Below are 27,907 nucleotides of genomic sequence, written 5' to 3'. Positions count from 1 at the left end.
ATAGTTAAAATTGACTCTGATCCATAAGCATCATAATTTAATGAATCAGGATAAAGATCAGGCCAAGATTAAAAAGAAACAATGGGAGTGGAAACGGGGAGTAATGTCCCACAGCACTCCAGAGAAAGGAAAAAGGAAGTGTACCCAGTCCTAAGAAAAAGTGGTCAACATGTTTCGCGCCGCTTTGGTCACAAAAATGATCCTATGGCGCTTCATCAGGACCAAAATAACTACTTCTCCTAATTATATGAAACAACTGAAATAAGTGCTAAATAGTCACTTACAGAACGAAGACAATTTTGTCACCGTCACATAGTCGATAGGTCGCCCATCCCATAATAGAGAAACGGCATCATAGGCATGCGTGAACCTCAAGTAAAAGGGAAAATATTAGTGTTCTCCCGATACGGCAATTAACCTACCCAGGGTCGCGTGCCTGCAAACGGGTTTGGAGATTTGCAGGCCAGATAAGACCAGTCGGCAACCACGTCAGGATAGTTAGCTTTTGCAGGGGGCACCTCTAAGGTGGCCCCTGGGTACTTTTAGGCATAAATCCAATACTGGTACCAGTTTAGATTTATCATTCTGACTTGTTTGATACCAAACAATCCAGAGTTCAGAGAAACCTGTATTGAACAGAGTCCAGCACATGTATTAAAATGGCTGCTCTATTTACTCACTATGTCCCAGGTTTGGTAAGGAGACAGTGGGGGCATATTGCTCATGCAACTATGCCCTCACATATAATATGATGCACCCTGCCTCAGGGCTGGAAGGCCTACTAGAGAGTGTCTTATCCATAGTGTATGCAGTGTATGGTGGACAGGGCACAAAGGCAGCATTTGTGTTTTAGGCTTGTACCTGGACTCCCAGCCTGCAATGGCAAGGCTGGGTGCATCTGGATGCATGGCCCTACAGGGTGCCACAATCAGTGCTACTGTCCGCAAAGCCCTACCCTTAGTACCTCATGCCCTGGGTACCTAAGTACCTTTTCCTAGGGACTTATAGTGGTAGCTCAATGTGTATCCAATTGTGCCAAAGCATCACAACAGTTTTAGGGAAAGAGCTCTGGTCCAGGTAACCTGGTTAGCGGGGGCCCTGGGCACTACAATCTCTAGGCTACATCATTCATTAGGCAAAAAGTGAGGGCTAACCATGTCAAAAAGAGGCAGTTTCCCGCACAGTGTCTTCCTATTGATACCAGCAACTTCTGATAATCCCTTTACACAGATGTCACAGACAATTGCATTTCTATAAATCGACCACACCATATTGATTTACAGTTCCCCATCTGTATCCAGAGGGAGGGGAAGGGGCTTCACGTCCTTTCTGTCTCCTCCTCCACCTCTAGATTTAAGATCCTTCTAATGGCCATATTGTGTATCATTCTGAGTCTGTGAAAACGTACAGCAGGTGGTAGAAAGTGACACTGCAGTGTGCCATCCAGTTTTTGCAGGTGACCAAATCTGGACTATTTACTACAAAGAGTGATTTCAGTGACTGGCCTTGTCATACAATATTGCATTGGTTTGAATCTGCGTTTGTGTGGCTGTAGTACGGTATAATACATTATCAGTGGTCGTATGGTATTTGCACTGGCCACTGAGAGTTTATTCCAGGTATCACAGTCTATGTTGGCATAGCTCTTGCCTGGTCCTCCTATTATAAATGTATAGCTGGCACATTTTCACTCTGGACCCTGGGGGATTGCTATACAGCCTCCTACTGCATCGGGTCTACACCTAAAAAATGGTGTATAATTGGCCAATACTAACTGGCTTGTCTGATTTTTAGAGCAGCCTGCTGTCAAAGTGCACAAAATGATTGCACGTGGCTTGATATCAAATGCCAATTGTAAGTTGCCATGTGGGTTTGCACCACCTGCAGGTAATGTTTAAATGTGGTAACTGTAAAATTGCAAGCAACGCTGCTGTCCTAGCACGCCAGACTCAAACTGTTTTTGACATTTGCAGACATTTAATTACGTGGAAAACTCTCGACGCCGTGTGTACCCTGCAGTAATTGCTGTTTTCCTGTTTTTTAAGGGGTGCCCCCGTCCTCTCGCTGCCCTTCCCACTGACAGGTTTTAAAGCATGGGCAAAGTGGGCTCTGCCCCAGTGCCCCAGCTTTTCAGCAGCTCTGTTCTGCAGGAAGTCTTGCCCTGAATAATTCTTAAACAGATTGATTATATACCGGTCTCCTTTTCTTTTTAATGTGGGTGATGTGTGAGAGTCTATTGCATACATTTTGCAGAGAAATGGTCTGTTTATGTTTCATGCACCATCCCTAAAAGAAGTTTCTTTTAGATTACAACAGGACCTAACATGTGAGAAGTGTGTGTGTGTGTGTGTGTGTGTGTGGAGGGGGTGTGGGGGGTGGTCACAGAGATTATTTGCACCATTAATGAGCAACTGATGCGTTACAATACTGAAAACACACCCCACTACCCCTTAATGTTAGATGTATACTGTTGGACTTTTGGCCATACGCATGGTCATCCCTAGTCTTTTTGCCTCCTTCCTCCTGGTTTTTCTGACCTTTCGCTGTTGGCTCTAGGACTCTGAGCACTTTATCACTGCTGACCAGTGCTAAAGTGCAGGTGCTCTCCCATCTAAAGTTGGTATGATTGGCTTATACCTAATTGGCATATTTAATTTACCTATAAGTCCCTTGTACAGTGGTATCTCTATACCCAGGGCCTGTAAATTAAATACTACCAGTGGGCCTGCAGCGCTGCTTGCGCCACCCACTGAAGTAGACTTTCAAACCTGTCTCAGGCCTGCTAGCGCAGGGCCTGTGTGCGCAGTTTTCTGCCACAGGGACCTGGCATCTAAATTTACTTGCCAGGCCCAGAACTCCCCTTTTACTACATGTAAGTCACCCCTAAAGTACGCCCTAGCTAGCCCTATGGGCAGGGTGCCATGTATGTAGAAAGGCAGAACATGTCCCATATTGCATGGCCTGTCCTGGTAGTGACAAACAGCCTAACTTGGTGTCTCACTGCTGTGAGTGCTGCCTTCTCATAGGATTGCATTAGAAATGCCCTGCCTTATGTGTAAGGGGTATTGTCTGATTTATGAGGGGTAGTGTAGGCGTGTTTGGTATGGTTGTGATGGTGATTATAAAGACTGCTTACTGGTGTGGGTGTATTTTTTATTACTATCACAGAAATGCCACTTCTAGAAAGTGCGCATCTAGAAAGTGCGCATTTATCTGTGCTGAAAGGAGAGAGGGGGCACTCCCAGAACCAGTTGTAACTGGCTGGAACCTCCTCTCCCTATCATTGTAAAACACTGTAAAAACAGGACTATAAGTACAGGGGAATTTTCCCCACAATTTGAACATTCTTGGAACTTGAAACTGGACACAGAACGCTGATGAATGGACTCACCAGGAAACCGCCATGGACTGCTGCTGTTGTGCTGACCTGTGACCTGCCTGGTCACTAGGAGGAACTGCCACCATCTGCACCCCTTGTGCTGGTCTGTAGCTGGGCCCACCACCCCTGTGCTCCTTCTTGTTGAGTTGTTCCATGGGGCAGTGTGCTGTGGCCCCTGACCCCTGTAACGATCCTTTAGACCTTTGTACAGAATGCGTCCACCAGGAACAAGGCATTCTTTTAAATTGCTGAGGCTGCTGATGTACCCTCGCGCTTTGAAAGCGCTTTTCTTTGACTAAAAAGGAAATCACCGCCGCAGCCCGGGCTTTTAATTGCGCCCTCGCGCTTCCTGGAGCGCGTTTCTACTAAAGGAGATCACCGCCGCAACCCGGGCTCATAAATGTGCCCTCGCACTCTCCACGGTGCCTTTTCTTTGCTGGAATCACCGCCGCAGCCCGGGCAGAGCATTTGCATTCCAGCGCGCTTTTCAGAGCGCCCCCGGGGCACCAACAGGCCCCACCTTGGGCCGCGACATCATCCGGACGGCGAGGGAGAGGAGGACGCCTCTCACATTACGAATTTGGACAGTGTGCCTGTGCACCGTCAGTGACCAGGCCAAAGAGGACATGAAGGAACTGAAACTGGATCATAAATTGAAAGCTGTTCCGAACAGGGGAACCAAAAATACACATTGGCCCAATGCCCCCCCTCCCGATCCCCCCAAATCCTTAAATTGTCCCTGCCTTCCTAAACTGTTGACAGACATTTCCCCACATGCATCTGCAGTGCAATTTAATTAGATGCTGCAGTGCAGGCGGCGAAAGGTCCATTGCTGAGAACAACTCAGTTGAAAGTCTGCATACCGCTGTATGTCACCATACACAGATGCACACTGTTCACAAAAGAAACGTGATAAGCTTGCATGTTTCAGCGGTAACAGCACCCAAAGTGCAGCTTTCCATTGAACAAGCTGGCATTGTTTTTAAGGGACCATCCAGTGTAGAGATAAAATAAAGATCTCTCTTTGCTCAGTTCAATAATATGCATTCTTTAATGTTTTAAAATGTTGCTTTGTTTGATGATGTCAGCTGTGGTAGTTTTGAAATGTATTGTGGCATCATTCATTGTATCAAACACAAAAAGCATGCCTGCAATATTTGTAACCACTGACAATTGTTTGGGGTAGTATTCAAACTCAAAGTTCTTTTGTCCACCATGGCACCTCAGATTAGATCCAGCCTTATGGAAATAAGTCTTGTTCCTGCTCAAATAGGAACAGTCCAACTTTAACTGCGATGGGGTCCTGAGTGATTACCAGTGGCTGAGATTAATTCCAGCATTCCATCCATCAATTTTTTGCATACTTCAGTGTGACACCACAAGTGGGACGGGTACACCCAGATGCAGGTTCTATGCATATGTGCCACTGAAATCAAGATATACTCGGATGATGAGCCCTAATAAGGACCAAACCATTTCTGGGTTGCTTTTGTTCTGGTTGGAGGAGAACATAGCATCGTAGTCCGGGCTGGACTGTTCCCATTGGTTCAAGGTCAAGACTGATTTGCATATGGCAGGGTCCAAACTGAGGCACCTTGGTGTGGAAGATAACAATGACCTGAGCAGTGGCCCTAATTGATTACCAGTGGCAGAGATGAATTCAAGCATTCCATCCATCACTGTTTTGTATATTTCATCATTTATTAAATGGCACCTTTAAACAGCATATTTGCGTATGTTGGTCTTGGATACAGATTCCATTTTGTGACACTTTATTACAATATTTATCACAGTACAATTTTGGTACCTTGGGTAACTTAGATTGTATTACAAATTTCACAAGTATGATTTCTACAAGGGTTGTTAATTTTTGCTTCCTGCAATGGGAGTCACAAGTCCAGGTCATGCATCTCACAAAACTACTGCAGTGTGAACTTTTGGTCTTCCTCTCAACAGAGAGCTCTGGCCCCCAGGGGTAAAGGTCCCTGCTGGATACATGACAGTCCTGTGGGAGATGCAATGTGGGCACTGACCTCCTGAAGACAAGCAGGATAATGTAGCATCCCTTGCCTGACCACAATCCCAAGACCAGTTCTGTTGTAAAGATGCAATTTGTTGTGGGTTTTTTTCCAGACACTGTGCGGCCTTTTCACCCATGGAGATTAAGTGGATCTTGTGACCATCAGAACGGGGCAGGGGAGGAGTGTGGTTCTATGTGAATTAAAGTGGGAGGCTGCTGATTACAACAGGACAAGCCGAAAGGAAGACATAGGGAACCCAGAGAGTTGAACACACAGTAGACTTCTTTTCACTATTTTGATATGGTGCTTCTGGTATACTGTAGTGTTAACCATTAAGCATGGGAAGTAAAAAGCAGGGGTATGTTAATTGTCTGAATACCGTAGTGATAAGCTATGAATACACCATCCCCTACTACTAGGTTACTGCTGTGAAGTAGGCTGGAATACCCTGAAAAAACGAATGCTGATGAACCTGAAGAAAACAGAAGAGGTTGGAGAAGAAACTGAGAGTGCATAACTTGGCTGTGCCACTGTGTTCTCCCAAAATGTGAACAAGGGAGTAATCAGCTTCATATATAACGTTTTTAAATTACTTTCATATAATGTGGTGCACAGAAATGCATATTAACATGGTTCACATATGATCAAAGCTTATGAATGCTTCCATATAACCCACATGTATTAATCTTTTTTCAAATGCCTTTATGCTATAGCGGTTAGAAATAATATTTTATAACCATTCATATCCATTGCATTATGAGAGAAATAAGTATACTCATTTAAATCAAGCACGCATTTATGTCTGTATTAATTTGGCTGGAGTGAAGGCCTGAATTTCTTTACGTGGTCTAATTTTCCACAAGGAGCTTGTTTTCCTGCATATTGCTTTGAACTGCTGGAGTGATGATACCAGCTACTTGCTAATGAAGGAGTCATTGTTACTGCACGATAAGGGGGCCTGGGAAGACATGTTACAAAGGACGAAAAGAGCAGTGTGAAGAAGGTAACAGAACAACCTTCCAAATTCCTGAAGCGCAGGACAAACCAAGGATAAGCACATCTAGGATGAAAGAATAGAAGTGTCAATTAGATATACGATTGATGAATGGTTTTGGCCGTAAGGTCAGCCATTTGGAAATCTAGGGTTTTAAATATCATTTTGTTAGCTGATAATTCAGATTCGCTTTGCCCTTTGACTAGAACACATCTATGACAAGCATAGGCTTCTCACTCTTTGCTAAATTCTGTGGCTATAGATTCCTGCAAGTTCCTCTACAGAGGATTCCGTAGTGCTGACATGTTTCTCTAAAATCCTTTTGATATAGAAAAGTCAGGAACATAGAATACATGGTTAGGCAGGCGAACATAAATTCAAGGCACCATATGCTTTTCCTCATTTTCAGTGTTTTTGCTAATAAATATTGGTCTTCTATATGCTGATCAAGTTTCATGTGGTGCGCCGTTTTGATTCACCTTTGGGAATACTTTACATTTATGGAATATTTTTGATACTCATGTATGTTAATCTCGCTTTCAGCCTTTAAAAAAATGTTTTTAAACTTTAAATTTGTCTCCGAGTTTGAATCTGTGACCAGATTGGTTACACTGGAATTGATGTTTGAAATTTTATATTGATCTCTTCACCCCTCGGAACAGAGAGAAATAGGTTTATCACCCCGAGAAATGGAAGTGACGTCAACCATTTAACCATGAATGCTGCTTTCATGCTGCTAAATTACATTTTTAGATCTCTAAGGGAGGCATGTTGTTCAGGCCACAGCTACCAAGGGTAGGAGCTTGATTTTTCATAGAAACATGTTTTTATTCTTTAGGCAGTAGATTATTTTACTTGATGGGAGCTGTGCCACAGCTGACGTAAAACATTTGATTAAAATCAAAGCCTTTAAGAGGCATGTGAGAGATAGTGAGCAAAGTATGCTACCACTGAAAATTTAAGAAATGTGTGCAATGTAAGGGTACTCTGCAAACATATCATAGCATCATTATAATGAGAAAATGATTAAGGGCTTGATTTAGATTTTGGCAGATAGGTTACTCCATCACAACCGTGCAAAGTCAACATATTCCCTTTCCCTTCTTCACCTTTCCCACTCCCGCAACCCTCCCCTGTCCCCAGACATCTACCACCTACTTAGAGCATCTGAGGATTCAAGCCAGGGTGGGCAAGCAGCTGCTCCAAAATGTAGCATACCACACGCACTGATAATGAATGAAAATTTATATTTAAGTGAAAATGTAGTTCTTCATTTGAAAGCTCCCTTTAGTTATATGTGCAGTACTATGATGAATGTTTTTAATTAAATATATATATATTTGTTGTATTACTCTGTGTATATACCACCATGTGTCATTCCCAACACCGATAATAATTCCTTAAAAAAAGTGTGCAAAAAGAAGAAAACATATTTCCTCCAAGGTCCTTCATATGTTGGGTTCAAGCTCACAATGTACATTGTTAATATGAAGACAAGGTTCTTCTCTTGACCAATAAATAACAGTAGCAATTACATATTGCATAGGATGCTGTGTGTTTCAAAAATCAGTTTGAGAATGTATCATAGATACATGAATCATGTGTCACCCCAGTCCTGTTCATGTAGATTAGATATTTTATGAGACTTGGAAGTTGTAATGTGGACTTTGGACACATGCATTGGCAGTTTGTTGCATGACGCTGGAAGAGTCTGAGCTGTGTCTGCCTTTGGAGAGGAGTTCCTGACTTTATCTTGTGAATTTTAGAAGTATCTTCTCTAAGTCCGCCATTTGAGGCAACTTTTCTGATATCATACGTCACTGTTCAATACTCAAACCCAATCAGGCAATGCACTGGCCAATCCATCTCATAATCCTGTCCTGGTACAGTTCATGTCATTCGCCACCTTGGGATCGACGAGAAGCAGAGTGCTCGGATCTGCCTTTTTCTTCTGTGATATTTCCTTGTTGACGTGCAGCTAACGACGACTCTTGGTGTGCAAAGAGCGGCCATGTTTAAACATGAGTCAGATGTCTCACCTTCAAGGGATCGGTGAAATCATACCTAGGAGGGAATGCGCCATTGTAAGGGACAGGGACCTAAGTATAAATAAAAATAAAAGTCTTATCAATCAAGGCAAATGCTAAGCCACCATGTTTAGCACTGAATAGACATTCACAGAATACTTCACTTGGAGAAATAACAGAGAATATTAAATACGTTGGCACTAGTTGCTGTGCAATGCAGACTTTCTCTGGTAAAAATTGTTAGTTATTGTGATTTTTTTTTCAAGCAGGCGTGACAACAATGCTGATGAAGTTGACATTTGTTTTAAGATACAGAACCTGTCATTATGATTTATCAGTATCAGGCTATGTTGTATTTCTACCATGTTTCTAGCAATACCAAAAGGCATAAATTGGTGATGCACCCATCTGAGATTTATTTCTGTTTTGGATCTACTAAAAGAATTAGGCCCATATTTATACTTTTTTAGCGCCGCATTTGCATCCTTTTTTTACGCAAATGCGGCGCAAACTTACAAATACAATTGTATTTTGTAAGTTTACGCCGATTTTGTGTAAAAAAACTACGCAAATGCAGCGCTAAAAAAGTATAAATACGGGCCTTAATGTGCCGCATGATTGTGCTCCCCCCTACGGTGGCATCTGACCCAACCCACACTGCACAAATAAACAATGGCTATTCTCAACATGCCACCTTCCTTGTGGTAGTATTCAAGGCCATCTATAAGATGACTTTCCTCGTGGAAATACACACTTCACATGTCAACACGCGTGGCCATTCTCTACATGCCATCTTCCTTGTGGCAGTATTCTGGGCCATCTGTAAGATGACTTTCCTAGTGGAAAGATACACTGCACGTGTCACCACGTGTGGCCATTCTCTACATGCGGCCTTCCTTATGCGCATTCAGGAACTTCTGGAAGACGGCGTTTGCCAGAGAAAACACATTCTACACATGTACAAGTCAACATGTTAAGCCATTTTCAACATGCCACCTTCGTTTTGATAGTTTGGAGTGCTACCTGCAAGATAAAGTTTCCCAGATGAAACATGCATTGCACAGCACATGTGAACATGTTTGGCTGTTGTCGACATTCCATCTCCTTATGGAATGATTCAATGCGATCAGCAAGATAGCGTTACCTAGTGGAAAGAAACAACGCACATGCACAAGTCATTCTCGACAGCAGCCATTCTCAACATGCCCCATCCATATGGTAGCATTCAATTCCATATGCAAGCTGGAGCTTCCTAGAGGTAACACGCACTACACATGCACAAATCAACGTCTGGTAGTTTTCAACATGACACTCTCCTTATAGTAGCCTTCAATTCAGTATGCAAAATGGAGCTTCCTTGAGGTAACATGCACTCAGGATGCACAAATCAAAGTTTGGCCATTTTCAGCATGCCACCGCACATATATGGTAGTGCTCAATGCCGTATGCAAGATGGAGCTTCCTAGAGGTGACACACTACACATATACAAATCAACATGTTTGGCTATGTTTGATAATTACTTAATCTTTATGGTAGCATTCAGTGCCATCTGCATCATGGTGTTTCACAGAAGAAACATGCACGACACATGCACAAGTCAATACAGTTGGCCATTCCCCACTGTTGGACTTTTTTTTTCTTATGCAGTGTCATCCCCAATCTTTTTGACTCCTGCCTCCTATTTTTTCTGACCTGTTTCTGTTGGCTTTTGGACTCTGAGCACTTTACCACTGCTAACCAGTGCTAAATTGCATATGCTCTCTGTGTAAAATTGTATGTAATTGGTTTATCCATGATTGGCATATTTGATTTACTAGTAAGTCTCTAGTAAAGTGCACTAGAGGTGCCAGGGCCTGTAAATAAAATGCTACTAGTGGGCCTGCAGCACTGGTTGTGCCACCCACATAAGTAGCTCTGTAATCATGTCTCAGACCTGCCATTGCAGTGTCTGTGTGTGCACTTTTAACTGTACATTCGACTTGGCAAGTGTACCCACTTGCCAGGCCTAAACCTTCCCTTTTCTTACATGTAATGCACCCCTAAGGTAGGCCCTAGGTAGCCCCAAGGTCAGGGTGCAGTGTATGGTTACGGTGGGATGTATAGTAATGTGTTTTATATGTCCTGACAGTGAAATATTGCTAAATTCCTTTTTCACTGTTGCAAGGCATGTCCCTCTCATAGGTTAACATGGGGGCTACCTTTAAATCTGACTAAAGTGTAGATTCCCCTTGGGAGCGGATAGACATGTGGAGTTTGGGGTCTCTGAGCTCACAATTTAAAAATACATCTTTTAGTAAAGTTAATTTTCAGATTGTGTGTTTGAAAATGCCACTTTTAGAAAGTGAGCATTTTCTTGCTTATACCATTTTTGTGACTCTGCCTGTTTGTGGATTCCCTGTCTGGGTCAGTTTGACAGTTGGGCTGGTTGCACCTCACACTAGACAGTGACACAAAGGGAGCTGGGGTGTAGTCTGCATTTCCTGATGAGCCATCTGTGCTAGGAGGGAGGGGAGGAGTGGTCACTTACACCTGAAAGGGCTGTGCCAGTCCTCACACAATGCCGTCTCCGACCCCCCTGGCGAGTGTCTGGGGCCTGGCCTACGAAAGGCAGGATTTCACATTCAAAATAGACTTTACTTTGAAGTAGGCCTACTTCAAAGGAGAAATTGGGTATAAGAAGGGCACCCAAAACCACAGACTTTAGAACACTTCTGGAAACAAGAGGAACGTCTGCCTGGAGAATTGTTGGAACAAAGGTACAGTTTAGGGAAAGAACACTGGTGCTGGGGCCTGGTTAGCAGGATCCCAGCACACTTCCAATCATAACTGGCATCAACAAAAGGCAAAACGTCAGGGGGTAACCATGCCAAGGAAGGCATTTCCTTACACACCCTCTTATACCTATTCTCACACCCAGAGAGATAGGCTGTGGCCAACTCCCACCACATACTGCCAAAGGGCCATGTTCAGAGTAAGGTTGGGTGGTTAGGGGGGTTGGCCACAGGTACTGGCTGCATGCCAGGACTTTCTGGCAACCCTGCTGTGCACAGGCGAAAGCCATGCACAGTGCAAGGTTGGGTGTGTATAGGGGGTTCGCCTCAGGGCCTGTCGCCAACCACCGCCGCACACAGCCAAAGGCTGTGAGGGGCAGTGGCTGGATTGATGTATAGTAATGAAAATTACTATACATTAAAAAAAAACATAGAAATTCACTGATAAAACAAAGGTTACAGGGACATTATAGTTAGGAAATAGAATTTTAAAAACCATAGAAATTCACTGTAAAAAACAAAGGTTACGGGGATGTTTTAGTTAGGCTCATATTTTAAACGTACAAAAACTATAACTTGTGCCTTAAGGTAATATAACATGCCTGAAAATGTTGTTTATATATATGTTTTATATATTCACCAAATACACACAGACACACACACACACACACACACACATATATATATATATTTCGAGTAGCAGGTTGGGACATTTACAGCAAATACGACAATTTTACTTTGAATTTGCCTACTTAGGTTATGTACTTTGTTTTCATTATTTCGTCTGGCTCCAGCAACCCACTTGGGGTAATATGACATAATGTGCAGGACTACAGTAACCAGCGTGCACTTTGTAACTCACTTCAGAGGTCCACTGGGGCAAGACTGGTACTTAAACAGACTAATCAGGTGCCTGCAATTAAACCAGCTGAAGAGCCATGCACTCGTCTTTAAACAAGGGAAGAGATGTCTGGAACGCCTCCAGCAATGGCTGCACCTACGAGGGTGATGAAGGGATGAACCCAGAAACAGGTGTCCAGAGATCAATTAGCTACACAAGGGCTGGTATAATAAAAATGCTTAAAGAATTCACTGTGAGTTGCTGGCTTCGCTATTTTCCCGATTACTTAACCTGTTGGGAGTGCGCTTTCACAGAGGACAACCTAGTTTTGAAATATATATATATATCTCTATGTGTATATATATATATATATGTATATATATATATATATGGAGAGAGCCGTAGAGCGGGCTTCACATAAGGAGGGGCTGTAACATTAAGTGTAATAAGTCACAAAAAGAGAAATGCACACATAAAATTTTACTACAGTATATATACATATATGTATACACATTTATTTATAAACACACGCACACACACAAACACATGCATATATATATATATATATATATATATGTATATATATATATATATATACACACATGTTAGCATTGAATATAATTAAAAAATACACACGTGTATATATAAAACCTACCTGTGAGATAATGTCTCTTGCAAAATAATGGTACATTTCACAGTTATTAGCCACGTTAAAGACTTTACATTTTACATTTAATATAATAATTAAAGGACATGAACAGATATATATATATATATGAAAAAATATTTCAAACTTACCTGTGAAGTAAAAGCTTTTGCGAAGTAATGGTACTTCTGGTGCACTGATCCTAGCCAGTGTAGTGGCCGTGACATAGTGACTCCCGATATTGTAACCTCTGATGTAGTGGCATTAAACTCACCACACCATTAGACAATTCATCCATAATTCACACAAAACATCATATGGCATTACTTATCACGACCCATTTTACCTAATCCAAGCCGAGATGCTGCACAGACACTTTGTGGCCACTAGATGGAGAGAGAATTACTGGCCACCACAAGCTGCATTTTCTGTGCTATCCTTTGATGGGAGAGTCATTCCCTTTTGTTTGACAGTGCCTATTGTTGCCATTACGGGTTTAGCTAGACCACTGTTATGTGAATGGATTTTACGCAGCACGCTTAAGGCAGCCTCACGACAGAAGGCAGCCTAGCGGACAGAAAGCCAAGGAGCTGCGCTCAGGACCAGATGGATAAGATCCTGGGTTGGGTTGCAGAGAGTCTACGGATTTGGCAGACGGCGCATTCTTGGGTAGGAGTGTGCAGGGCGAAGTCTTGCTTAGATCCTCCTGATTATTACCCAACCCTCAGTTCTGGTTGGAGATAACCACGTTTACAGTGCATATGGACTGGTATAGTTTTTCCACGCAAATTGGCATTTTTTCCTCGCAAGTGCCAGTTGACCCTGTTAAAAGACGTGCAGTTTTCTCGCGACTTAACTTTAAAAACATTTTCCTTAGGACTTTGAAACTGGGCGTATGTTGACGACTGTTTTGTTTCTTGAAACGAGTATAAACGGTGCAGAAGTCTCATTTTTAATGAAAAACGCTACAAGTAGAATGGTTTGCGAAGTACCAGCAATAATCGTATTTTTTTTTTTTTTATTAGACTTAGGGGAACTTTGCAAACTTATCCCCATACTCATATTGAGTTGCATCTACTAAGAGAAATTTGACTGATGGCCTACACTGAGCATCAAAGGAGTATTTATCTAATTTAAGTCAAATCATTTTTGATTTCCTGAGCATTCTTATAATTTGCATTTTTTTACTAGCTTCCTTTCTGCATCTGTACCATTTCTTAATAACTACCTCTGTAAATTCTGTGTGACTGCATTCAGTGGGCTTTGTGGCTAATCTGGTGGCCCTGTGGGTGATATTGTGCTTCAAGCTTCCCCCACCTCTATGAACTGTGTGTCCTATAGGAAATAAGTGCATGCTCTTAACGCTAAGTGTAGCAGTAAGGACGTAGACACCAGAAGCTACCAAAATAGGAACACACCATGTAAATGTTTCAGCTGCTTCTGCAGGCAGCAACCTTCACACCTGCAAAATCCTACAGGGGCTGTAGAAGTACATTTATGGCTAACATAAATTTGATTCATCTATGTTAAAAAAAAAAACAGAACTCGCAGGGAAAGCATTGAATTGAAACTGCAGATAGCCACTCCATCTGGCTTTATGGCATACCCGGTTACTTTACTGTGAAAAAAAAAACGCTATTGTCATACATTAGTACAGAAATTCAGACCATCTGCGTGCAGAAGCTCTGTGACCTGCCCACCTTTAAACAAACCGAGAAAAATTGATAAACACATTAACGCCAACAAAGCCACCACCGAATTCAATCCCATAGTTAAGTGCAGGCGTCTCCCACCCTGAATGGCGATTGTTGCAATTGACATTTCTCCTGCTGTAGCTGTGATATTGACGGATGGGTAGAGCGCTAAATATAGCCGCGCGCCGCAGGCGCTGAGACCACAAGGCCTTTCATTGTGTTATTGAACCGCGCGCTCTCTGCCCACAATGGCGGTGACGCCTCAGGCGGGCAGATATCAAAGATGCGCACATCGGAGGTCTTTACTCAAGTCAACAGTATAATTGCATTTTTCTTTCATTGGCTTCTCGTATTTGTTCAAGGCTGTGACAGTAATTTTCAACAGTTTTAACCCCATCTGATCTGCAGGACAGCATATGTATTTACTTAAGCTTTGTGTTCTCCACTTAACAAATGTGTGCACTAGGTCCTAACTTCGAGCTATCAAACATTAGCAATCCTTTCGTTTCCAATGTTAGAAATTGGTTCTCTAGTTGGCAGAGATTTGCACCCTGTCCAAGTAGGGACACAATCTTAGTTAGGGTAAGTCCTAATACCACCTATGGATACTCAAAGTACTGCATGCGGCCCACTTGACCTCTAATTGTGGCCCCCTGGTTAATGGCAGCACTGGGCTGCTGTACACATGACAGAGAAGGAACATTCAGAAAACCGTGAAATGCACATCATTTATTTACAGGTTAACTAAAGTAATAGGAAAGAAGCAAAGATGGTGTCCTAGCCAACTTATCTTTGGGAACACCTTTAGTTTTAAAGACATCTTGCACTAAACATGTAGAGACATGATAAACGTCTCTGCAAACTTAAAAAAAGTGTGCTTTATTAACATGCTTGAGTGTTTTTCCTTAGTACATCAGGTTATGTCACTGCATTAAGAGACATTTATTAGCGATGATATTTTTCAAACATGATCTTGGAAACAATCATACTGCCCATATTCGGAAATCAATGGCATTATTAAAAGACAAGTAAATTTTATGACAAGACCGGAGGCTCTATTATGCGTTCTTTTCTTACTTTATTTCAAATAGCAGCAGTCAAGAAACTACAGCTCCCAAAAGGGTTAGCAACAGTCTAACCAATGGGAGTAAAAACAGGAACTAATGCTGGACCAATCAGCAGAAGCCATAAACCATAGAGTGTACACTTGACTCCAAACAGCCCTCTTTTCTTGCTGCTCGCAGTCAAGATAAGTACACTCTTTTGGTCTTTCATCTACTTATTTGTTTATTTAAGCGTTTTATTAGGTGGTAATGTCTTCTGAAAGTATTATTTTGCCTATATATTAAGCAGTCACCCCCTTTGCCGCTTTGCGTAAATTTTGTACCCCTCTACCCCCCCCTTCGTGCTGCCGTTTATCTTGGCATGCGCGCTAACCGCCGCACGTTCTATCGAGCCTGCTTTCGCCACGTTCTGGCAGCTCGCTCCAAAACTCGCGCGTCTGACAGACGAGGCGGCCCGTACCTGCGTGTGCGCTGAAGCTCGTCCGAAGCAGCTTTCGAAGCTCCGACTCCACGGCGGACCATACCGGCTCAGTCTCCTTCTCCCGACGCGTCGCTTCACAGCTCTGGCTCTCCCTTGCGTCCCCGCCCTAGGGGAGGAGCCATTTCACACTCCGGGGAGCGTGTTGTTCTCTTTAACTCTTAGCTTCCCAGGAATTTGCTAAAGTACCCTTGTTTATATTTTTCTGTTTTATTCCATTCGTTTCAAAATTTTATTATGGATCCTGACACTTCACCCTTAAGTCCTTACTCTGAGGAGAATGAGGAATCCTTCAAACAGGATTTAAACAAATTTATACAATCCTCAGTAAAAAATGCTCTAAAAGCATCAATGGTTAAAATGTCTAAAAACATTGAGAGCTCAGTAATGTCCATGGTGTCCAATTCTATGGCCCATTCTGCGGGGGAAAGCAGAAAACGAAAAATAACTTCTTTTAAAATAACTAAAGGCGCACAGACAGAGAGTGAGCTTGCCTCACACCAGACTGAGGACTTGATTCCTCCCAGGCCTCCTACTAAGGAGGGGAATTCCACCAAAAAGCCGGCGTCACAACTAAAATGTAAATCAAAAACGAAACATATTCCCGCGCCTAAAAAGATTGTTATTTCAGAAATAATGGACACAGATGATGAGGACATGGACGAATTATCTCAGTCAGATAATCCTGATGATACGTTTTCCCCTTCCTCTCCTCCCCCCAAACGTATCAAATTTTCTTCAGGTGGCCCCTCGACCAGCGTGGTTGACTCAGAGGGTGTTCCCATGTTCGATCCGTCCCTCATTCACCATCCTAATTCTACTGAGTGGCTCCCGTTGGACCACCTGGGTGAATATATTTCTTCCCGCCTACGTCTACCTTTAGACAAACAGACACGTTCCAAACTAAAATCAGAATGTCCTAGACCATCTTTGGATTCTAACATTACAGTAACCCCAGCCATTGATGAATCCCTCATCACATTCTTTACTAAATTCGGTAAAGATCCCCGTAAAGGGGTAGACAAAGCCTGGACCACGTGCCAGGATAAACTCCTGGATGTGGTCGGCCCTCTAGCAAGAATATTTGACTTAGCCGAATCAGCCAGATTAGAGGACTCCCCTATCGATCCTTTGGATCTTTCCCTTTGGACCCAAAGAGCCTTTTGCCTTTTGGGCAATGCAAATTCAGCTATCATCCACGAGAGACGCAAGGGTCTCCTCCTCAGAATGGACCCTAAACTGGCTAACCTGGCTACTCGAGATCCCGGCATTCAGGCCGATGGTAAACTCTTTGGCGACTCGTTCATCAAAGATCTTAGCTGTTTCGTCTCGACCTTTTCGTCTCTAGACAAGGCCCAACAATCACTGAAAAAGGTCTTTAACCAACGTGTTTTTTCCCGGGCCGGTAGAGGTAGGAGCCGCTTTACCGGCCGCTCATATAGGAATCAAGGCTCAAGAGGATATTCCAACTCCCTCAGTTCCTACACCCAAGAGTTTAAACCCCACTTCTACCCACAAAGATCAAGGGGTTTCCGCAATCGCGGTCAGCGCTTCTCCAGATCGTCCAATAACCAAGGTAAGCCAACGTTCTGGCCCTCCTGTGGGAGGTCGCCTTCGCTTCTTCCTTCAAAAATGGAAGTCAATTTCTGCAGATCCATGGGTTCCTTCCACTATTCAGGGTTACTGTATCAAACTCCTTTCTCCTCCGTACCAATCCTGTCTTCCTCCTCTTCCAAGGTTCTCTCTCGAAATGTCATCTCTAATTTCTTTGGAAATTCAATCCCTATTAGAAAAAGATGCCATCCAAGATTGCATCCCGGATTCTTCCGGCTTCATCAGCTCTATCTTTCTCGTCCACAAAAAGAAAAAAAAACTAAGACCAGTAATCAACCTAAAATCCTTCAACCAGTTCGTCGTCTACCGACACTTCAAGATGGAGACTATTATCCATCTCAGGGATATTTTACTCCAATGCGATTGGCTAGTCAGACTGGATCTACAAGACGCATATCTGACCATTCCAATTCATCCTTCTCACAGAAAATATTTTCAATTTCATTGGAATTCAAAAACGTATCATTTTTCCTCCCTTCCTTTCGGCCTATCGTCTGCACCGTGGTGCTTCACGAAGCTATTAAAACCGGTCGTAACCTACCTTCGATCACTGGGCATCAGACTCATTATCTACCTCGACTATATACTAATTTTGCACCAGAGCAAATCTTCCCTTCTGGCTCAGCTGCAGATAACATCTACTCTCCTTGCAGAGCTCGGTTTCCTCATAAATCACGAAAAATCCGTGGTGGTTCCTTCGCAACAAATAGAATTTCTGGGCTTCCAGATAGATTCGGTTTCGGCCTCCCTGCTCCTTCCCCGTGCCAAGCTTTCTGCAATCAAAAAAGAGTTGGTTCTAACTCTTCAAAAAGATTCTATCTCCCTCAGAGCTCTAGCAAGAGTCGTCGGTCTTCTTTCCTCTTCCATCCAGGCCATCTTCCCAGGACCCCTTCATTACCGTGCCCTTCAGCGTCTCAAAATTCTGCATCTCCGTCGAGGTTTGGCCTTCTCCAACCTCGTGTCTCTAGACCAAGAATCCCAAATGGAAATCCAATGGTGGATATCCCATTTAGAGGCTTGGAACGGCAGATCCATTTTCCCCTCTGTGCCCGATCTTGTGTTAGAATCAGATGCAAGTCTCACGGGTTGGGGCGCCTGTTGTGGCTCGATATCGACTGGCGGTATATGGTCCGCAGAGGAGTCCAAATTGCACATAAATTGTTTAGAGCTTCTTGCAGGCTCCTTTGCAATCAGAAGCTTTACAAAAAACAGAGCACAATGCTCCATTCTGCTCCGCATGGACAACATATCCGCGGTCCGTTACATAAACCATCTTGGAGGCACCAGGTCCAGACCTCTTGCTCTTCTGGCCAAGAGCCTCTGGGAATTTTGTCTGTCCCACAACTTTTCTCTCCTAGCCGAGTATCTCCCAGGCTCTTTGAATTCCAATGCAGACTGGCATTCGCGCCATATCTCGGACTCCAGCGATTGAAAATTACACCACTCTGTCTTTCGTCAAATAGAAAGAAAATGGGGCCCTTTTCAGGTAGATCTTTTTGCGTCCAGACTCAACTCTCAACTTCCTCATTTCTTCAGTTGGCGCCCGGATCCTCTGGCCATAGCTACAGACGCCTTTCTCCAAGATTGGTCCAGAACTCTCAATTACGCTTTCCCTCCTTTTATTCTAATCAACAGAGTATTAAATCAGGTCAGACGTCAAAAGGCGTCCCTTGTCCTGTTAGTCCCCTTCTGGCAATCTCAAGTTTGGTTTCCACCCCTCCTCGAACTTACGGTGGACTTTCCAATCTTACTCCCCTCGTTTCCGTCTCTCCTTCTAGACCCACAATCTGATTCTCAACAAATCATTAACCCTCTCAGCCTGGTACATTTCCGGTCTACCCAACAGTACTTCCCTATTTCGTCAGAAGCTTCAGAGTTCATCAATAATGCATGGGCACCTGGCACAAGGCGAGCCTACAAATCAGCTTGGACTCTTTGGTCAAGCTGGTGTGTGGGAAAATGTGCCAATCCCTTTTCAGCAGATTTAAATCTAATTATCAATTTTCTAGCTGCCCAGGCGGGTCTGGGTAAATCATATCGGACAATAAACCTTTACAGATCCGCTATTTCTATGAACCACTCCAATATTGATGGCAAACCTATCGGGACCCATCCCTTAATTTGTCGCCTTTTAAAAGGAGTCAAGCTCTCGAGACCTCCTACTGCCAAATATTCCCATGTTTGGGACGTTTCCCTGGTTCTGAATCTACTCCTTTCTTGGCCAGACAATCCAAGTCTTTCCTTTAAAATGCTTTCTGCCAAGCTCACTATGTTGCTATGCCTAATTTCTATCAAAAGGGTTTCTGACGTTAAGTCTTTAGACGTGTCTGCTCGTCAGTTCTTACCCTCAGGTGTTTTATTTCACATTTCCAAACGCACCAAAACTAATTTACTTTCGGTATTCTATCCTTTCTTCCCTGATAAACCAAAATTATGTGTGGGTCTTTGTTTAAAAGAATATGAAAAAAGAACTGTTAACCTGAGAACGTCCTCTTCCAATCAACTGTTAATTTCCTTTCGCAAACCCCACAATCCGGTGACTTCCGCAACTCTGGCTCGCTGGGTTAAATGGATTATGTCCCTAGCGGGGATTGACATTTCTGTTTTTGGAGCCCATTCTTCCAGGGGGGCCATGGCCTCTAAGGCGTTCGCTTTAGGGTCCAGTTTGGAGGACATTCTCAGGTCAGCAGATTGGTCTAATGACAATGTTTTAAAAACTTTCTATTGTAAACCTGTTAGAACTGCTTCTTCAGTAGTTATTGACAAGCTTTAAACTCGCATAATAGAGCCTCCGGTCTTGTCATAAAATGTAGATTTTCCTAGTAAATTATGACGGAAAGTCTTAATTTTATTAAAGACACGGAGGCGAATATTGTCCCACCACAGTCCTTTGATTAATATGTACTTTCTTTTTTCCTTCCCAGCGACTCCTGCATTGTCTCCAGCTTCCGGATAACGCTGCTGGCTCCATCCTCGCCTCTTTCGAGAAGAATCCTCTGGATGTGTCATCACAACCTTCTCAAGATCATCTCTCTACTTCATCGTACTCTCGGTTTATTACTGTGGTTCAAGAATTTTGTTCAGTTTCCTTGGCTTTGGCAATTGTTGGACTTATTAACCCATTGTTTTACGATTCTATCTGACTTGCTCGTTCAAGAAAAGAGGGCTGTTTGCAGTCAAGTGTACACTCTATGGTTTATGGCTTCTGCTGATTGGTCCAGCCTTAGTTCCTGTTTTTACTACCATTGGTTAGACTGTTGCTAACCCTTTTGGGAGCTGTAGTTTCTTGACTGCTGCTATTTGAAATAAAGTAAGAAAAGAACGCATAATATTCGCCTCCGTGTCTTTAATAAAATTAAGACTTTCCGTCATAATTTACTAGGAAAATCTACATTGTCAGGTGCACCTTGTGCATAGTCCTGGTTGTTATATAACTGGAACAACATTACAGTTTATTAAATAAACCACAAGAAAAGGTATTGTACAACGCACATCTGGAACTCGTGTATTTCAAGGACTCTCATGTGATAATGAAGAAAAATGAGGCAAAGTGAAATTAATCAATTGCCTAGGATCACACAATTTTGTCAAGTGGGAAGCCAGGACAGATACTAGGTTTTCTGGTTTCACATTTTGCAATTCAGCCATCAGATGAGTCTCTCTTTTCCTCTTGTGTTTCACATGAGAAGTTTATGCTTTGACTTTAACTCTTGGTGCATGAGAATAGAGCATTGGTGGCAGACAGAAGTCACGAAAAGGCTTGGTTTGTTGTCCGCATCTGCTTCGCATCCCCCTACTCCCACCTTTCATCACCCGAACCCTTCCCTGCTGGTTTAGGTGCGGCCCTTGGGCAAGCCACAGAGAGTTCTTTGTGGCCCCCGAGGAAAAGTTTGTGAGTACCCATGACCTAAATTATCCTCTGCTTACCCTCCGGTAGCTTGGCTTAGAGCAGGCAGGCTTAACATAGAAGGCAATGGGTAAAGTATTTGTGTAATAACTTGTACAATAACAGTAAAAATACCACAAAAGGAATCCATACCCATTTGTGGAAAATAGATTATGGTTTTATTAATGAAACAAGGCCAAAAAAATAACAATTTAATACATAGATCCTGAGATATGCAATTTTAAGGATGTAGGTGACAATAGTGCATTGAAGCGCAAAGCTCCAACTATGGACATCTGGTTGCGCTGGACTGGGACAAAGTCACAAGCTCAGGCCAACCGCAATGGAGTGCATGTCAGCTACAGGGACACCCTTGGGCCGGCTCAACACTATCTTAAATCCTGGTGCGCAGTCTGTGCAGCATTGCTTTGCAAGGCTTTGCAAGGCTTTGCGTTGTCCGGCGTTGGTTCTGAGAAGCTGGGCAGCGAGGCTTTGTGGGGCTTGGCATTGTTTTGTGTTGATCCCGGGGAGCTGTACATTGAGCCTTTGTGGGGCTTGGCGTCACTTTGAGTTGATCCTAAGGAGCTGTGTGGCGAGGCTTTTGCAGGGCTTGGTGTTGCTGTGCGTTGGTTATGATGGGCTGGCAGCTGAGTGGCGCGGCTTTACAGACATTCTCGTTGCCCCACGTTGAGTTCGGTGAGGCTGGCAGCTGCACGACAAGGCTTTGTGAGACTTAACTTTGTTTCATGGCAGTTCCGATGAACACCACAGAAGGTAGAGCACCTTAAACCCACTTCGAAGATAGGGCAGACTCACACCTTGTAGAGTCCAGGTGCACATGGTCTCATGTCCCTGAGACTTGGAAATGGGACATAAGCTAACAAGCCCTTGGAGATCACTTGTGGGGGGAAGGCAGAGTCTTTCTAGCAGAGTCAGGGAGAAGCAGGGTAACAAGCAGAAAAGCAGTCCTTCCAGAAATTCAGTCTAGCTGGGTCCTTTGGGCAGCATCACACTCCTTCTGACAGAGTCCATTTGTAGCTCAGCAAGTGTTTGATTTTAGGGGTGAGAGACCCAGTACTTATACCCCAAAATGCCTTTGAACTGGGGGAGACTTCAAAGAGAGGTTTTGAAGTGCACCAGTTCCCCTTTCAGGTCAGTCATGTCTGCCAGGAGATCTGTGGGGGGTTATCAGTCCTTTGTGTGGGGTCAGGCTACTGCCCTTTGAAGTGTAAGTGTGAGCCCCTCCACCCTTCCTGCCCAGGAAGACCCAGAGGTATGCAGATGAATGCAGATTCAGCTGAGTGTCCTGTGTTTATGGCTATCTGGATGGAATGCACAAGGGGAGCTGTCACCCAGCACAGAACAGACATGTATTGGGGACAGGCTGTAACGCACAGAGAGAAGTAAGAGCAGAGTAATGCCTATGTTCTAGAAGTGGCATTTCTAAAATAGTAATATTAAATCCGACTTTGCCAGTAAGCTTGTTTTCTCACTGCCATTCCAAACATACCAAACATGACAGCACCACTCCTTTCAGAACAGAAATTACCACTTAAAAGTATATAAGAGAATTTCCAATGCTGGGCTTTGAGAGGAGCAGGCATCACAATAGTGAAAAACGACTTTGGGAGTTTTTCACTAATAGGACAAATACAGTTAAAAGTACATGTCCTGCCTTTTAGATACACTGCACCCTGCCCTGTGGGTCACATAAGGCCTACCTTAGGTTTATATATCTGAAATAAAAGGAGAGTTTAAGGTTTGGAAAAGGGTTGTAAATGCCAAGCCAAGGTGACAGTAAGACTGCACAAACACAGGCCTTGCCATGGCAGACCTGAGATATGGTTAAGGGGCTACTGATATGGATGGTACAGTCAGTGCTGCAGGCCTACCAGTAGCATTTACTTTACAGGCCCTGGTCCCATATAGTGCACTTTACTAAGGACTTTTAGGTAAATTAAATATGCCAATTGGGTAGGAGCCAATGTTACCATGTTTAGGGGAGAGAGCAGAAGCACTTTAGCATTGTCAGCAATAGTTAAGTGCACAGGGTCGCACAGAGTCATAAATCCAGAAAAAAAGAGATCAGAAGAATGGAAGGAGGCAGGGAAAATGTTGAGGGAAGACCACCGTAAGGCTATTAGGTCTACTGTCTTGCTATCCACATATTTCATATTTGCTACAAGAGAAACCTACTGCAGCGGTATAGAGAGGGCCACTGGTATTATGTAGCAGTGAAGAGCCAAATTATGAAATGGGGTTGAGTAAATTATGTGGCAAGAAGAGGCAAATTATGCAGCATAATGTGGCACATTTTGTGATAGTATTACTTAGATATTTTGTCATTTTTACATTTGTTAATACCTACTGGACATTGGTTGCACTTCAGTAATACCAAGTTAACATCGAAATATAGCAATAAGTAACAGAAAAGTGTGACCAGTCAACCTTTGGGAAGGTCCTTCCAGTGCGCAGCAACACGTTTTGCTTTGTTTTTAGTTATGTTTGAATTGTTTGAGCTAAAAACAATTCTTTTATTATTCAAATATGCAGATTATTCAGCAGATGATGGATCATGTGGCAAATGAGGCAAATCTATAATTATGTAAAATAAAAAGCTCCATAGCCGCACAATAGCATACTTCCAGTGGCCCTGGGTATAGGTAGCTTCTCAGCAAGGAAAAATACTGCTGCCAAGTGCAAAGGTAAGTGTGTTCCAAGGGTAAGAATGAGCACGGAACAACCTATAGTCACTGGAGACTTGGTGAAGCATTTTCTCCACAAGTCAATTATTGTTTTCAGTGGAAAAACAACAAGCATTGGCAAAACAATAGGTCTCACCCTTAGTATGGCATAAACCCAGGGCTTTAAAAGGCCAGGTCCATCTGGGTCTCAGACCTGGCAGTAATTATTACCAGTCATTGTACAGTTCCCTATCGGACCCTATAATGAAGTCCTTTACTTTACAGGCACAAAACACTGGTCAGATAAACAATTACTCTAAAAATCATTACTGTAATCCATGTCAGCGTTGTAGTGGCTGTTTACATTTCATGTTTTTCTTAATCCTGCATTTCCTAAGAGTGTTTGCTATTTCAATGGTGTTGTACTTTTGTATGTTTTTTTTTTAATGTGCAGCATAACAGTCTTGTAAAATGTTAAATGTGAACTTAGTCACTGTAGATGTCTCTGTGAGTTCAGGTTGTGATTATTTATAAAGTGCCACAACTGAGAGCTCGGAAGTTGAGCAGTGTGAGTTTTTCATTATGCCTATCAGTGGGTCATAAAGGGGTTCAGAAAGCATACCCATCCATTCCAACCAAGGCCTCTCCGCGGATTCCACAGAGAAACGTCATATAGGCTGTAGGAAACTGGCCCTTGTTGCAGTTACCCCCCCACTTTTTGCCTGATATTAATGCTGACTTGACTGAGAGTGTGCTGTGATCCTGCTAACCAGGCCCCAGCACCAGTGTTCTTTCCCTAAAAATGTACCATTGTTTCCACAATTGGCACACCTTTGGCACACAGACAAGCCCCTTGTAAAAGGTACCAGTGGTACCAAGCGCCCTGTGACCAGGGAGGGTCCTTAAGGGCTGCAGCATGGGTTATGCCACCCTAAGGAACCCCTCACAAACACATACACACTGCTGTTGCAGATTGTGTGTGTTGGTGGGAAGAGAAAGGAAAAGTTGACATGGCATCCCCCTCAGGGTGCCAGGCCCTCAAAACACTGCCTGTGGCATAGGTAAGTCACCCCTCTAGCCGGCCTTACAGCCCTAAGGCAGGGCGCACTATACCACAGGTGGGGGCAACGCTGCATGAGAAATATGTCCCTACAGTGTCTAAGTCCATTCTTGGACATTATAAGTGCAGTGTGGCCATATTAAGTATATGGTCTGAGAGTTTGTCATTACAAACTCCTCAGCTCCATAATGGCTTCACTGAATACTGGGAAGTTTGGTATCAAACTTCTCAGCACAATAAACCCACACTGATGCCAGTGATGGATTTATTCTAAAAAGCACACAAAGGGCATCTTAGAGATGCCCCCTATATTTCATCCAGTCCTCTAATGTAGGACTGACTGATTTGTGCCAGCCTACCACTAGCAGACATGTTTCTAACCCCATGGGGTGAGGGTCTTTGTGCTCTCTGAGGCCAGAAACAAAGCCTGCTCTGGGTACAGGCACTCCACTCAGTTGTCGTCTTACTTCTTCTCTGCTTGGGGTTTCAGCTATGCAGTCCTTCTTCTTCTTGTCAGGTCACCAGCAATCTGGTGAGCTGGGTTCGGGAAAGCCCTTAAATACAAGATTTAGGGGCGTTACAGGGGTCAGAGGGCAGTAGCCAATGGCTACTGTCCCTGAGGGTGGCTGCAGCCTTCTCGTGTCCTCTCCCTTTGGGGAGGCGGCACAAACCTAATCCGATTGGCCCCTGTCCTACAAACCAAGATGGAGGGTTCTGCAGGGAGGGGGTCACCTCAGCGTTGGACACCTTAGGTGTGGTACCAGCTGAAGTGGTCAGTCCTCCTTGTTTTTTCAAGTTTCTCGCTGAACTTGCTGCCAAAAGTGGGGCTTTGTCAGGTGGGAGGGCATCTCCACTAGCTGGAGTGCCCTGGGGCATTGTAACACGAAGCCTGAGCCTTTGAGGCTTACTGCTAGGTGTTACAGTTCCCGCAGGGGGAGGTGTGAAGCACCTCCACCCAGAGCAGGCTTTGTTTATGGCCTCAGAGGGCACAAAGGCCCTCACCCCAGGGGGTCAGAAACTCATCTCTCAGCAGCAGACTGGCACATACCAGTCAGTCCTGCACTGAAGGATTGAGTAAAATACAGGGTGCATCTCTAAGATGCCCTCTGTGTGCATTTTTTAATAAATCCAACACTGGCATCAGTGTGGGTTTACTATTCTGAGACGTTTGATACCAAACTTCCCAGTATTCAGTGTAGCCATTATGGAGCTGTGGAGTTCGTTTTTGACAAACTCCCAGACCATATACTTAATATGGCCACACTGTACTTACAGTGTCTAAGAATGGACTTAGACACTGTAGGGGCATATTGCTCATGCAGCTATGCCCTCACCTGTGGTATAGTGCACCCTGCCTTAGGGCTGTAAGGCCTGCTAGAGGGGTGAATTACCTATTCCATAGGAAGTATTCTGTGTGCATGGCATCCTGAGGCGGATGCCATGTCGACTTTGCCTTTTTCTCCCCACCAAAACACACAATCTACAATGGCAGTGTGCATGTGTTAGGTGAGGGGGCCCTTAGGGTGGCACAACATGTGCAGCAGCCCTTAGGGACCTTCATTGGTCACAGGGCCCTTGGTGCCACTAGTACCTTTTACAGGGGACTTATCTGTGTGCCAGGGATGTGCCAATTGTGGAGTGGAACAATGGTACATTTGTAAGTGAACGAACACTGGTGCTGGGGTCTGGTTAGCAGGGTCCCAGCACACTTCTCAGTCAAGTCAGCATCAATATCAGGCAAAAAGTGTGTGTGGGGGGGTGTAACTGCAACAGGGAGCCATTTTCCTGCAGTGAGGAAGAGGAACGAGATAAAGTGCGAGATGTGCAAAAGGAGGGTTTCAGAGAGATGTGGGGAGAAAAGGGACACAGGTGTTAACAGAACAATTACAGACAAAAGTGGAATGACTGGAAGAAGGGAGTGCTTGAGACACTCTGAAGACTCCCACCAAGCCCACAGACCTTCTGTACCAATACCTGTAGGAAAGTACCATCTTGCCTGGCATGTTACCCCCATATTTCACTGTATATATGTTGTTTTAGTGTATGTGTCACTGGGACCCTGCCAGCCAGGGCCCCAGTGCTCATAAGTGTGCCCTGTATGTGTTCCCTGTGTGATGACTAACTGTCTCACTGAAACTCTGCTAACCAGAACCTCAGTGGTTATGCTCTCTATCCTTTCTAAATTGTCACTAACAGGCTAGTGACCAATTTCACCAATACACATTGGCATACTGGAACACCCTTATAATTCCCTAGTATATGGTACTGAGGTACCCAGGGTATTGGGGTTCCAGGAGATCCCTATGGGCTGCAGCATTTCTTTTGCCACCCATGGGGAGCTCTGACAATTCTTACACAGGCCTGCCACTGCAGCCTGAGTGAAATAACGTCCACGTTATTTCACAGCCATTTACCACTGCACTTAAGTAACTTATAAGTCACCTATATGTCTAACCTTCACCTGGTGAAGGTTGGGTGCTAAGTTACTTAGTGTGTGGGCACCCTGGCACTAGCCAAGGTTCCCCCACATCGTTCAGGGCAAATTCCCTGGACTTTGTGAGTGCAGGGACACCATAACACGCATGCACTATACATAGGTCACTACCTATGTATAGCGTCACAATGGTAACTCCGAACATGGCCATGTAACATGTCTAAGATCATGGAATTGTCACCCCAATGCCATTCTGGCATTGGGGAGACAATTCCATGATCCCCCGAGTCTCTAGCACAGACCCGGGTACTGC

At 43.9% G+C, this 27,907-nt stretch overlaps 1 protein-coding gene across 2 annotated transcripts in view; it reads right to left on the bottom strand.

Moving 5' to 3' along the window:
- Window positions 1–4,448: 4,448 nt before the first annotated feature.
- The window catches only part of IGSF5 (immunoglobulin superfamily member 5), a 334,850-nt gene continuing 311,391 nt past the window's right edge, over window positions 4,449–27,907 (bottom strand). For both annotated transcript variants that reach the window (XM_069202586.1, XM_069202585.1), the window contains exon 9: window positions 4,449–8,493. In XM_069202586.1, the coding sequence (XP_069058687.1) occupies window positions 8,410–8,493 (84 nt within the window). In that variant the 3' untranslated portion in view covers window positions 4,449–8,409. The remainder of the gene's footprint in view (window positions 8,494–27,907) is intronic.

This window comes from Pleurodeles waltl, chromosome 8 (genome assembly GCF_031143425.1).
Source record: "Pleurodeles waltl isolate 20211129_DDA chromosome 8, aPleWal1.hap1.20221129, whole genome shotgun sequence".
NCBI lineage: Eukaryota > Metazoa > Chordata > Amphibia > Caudata > Salamandridae > Pleurodeles > Pleurodeles waltl.
Note: the sequence above shows the minus strand (reverse complement) of the source record. Positions and strands in the feature narration are given on the sequence as shown.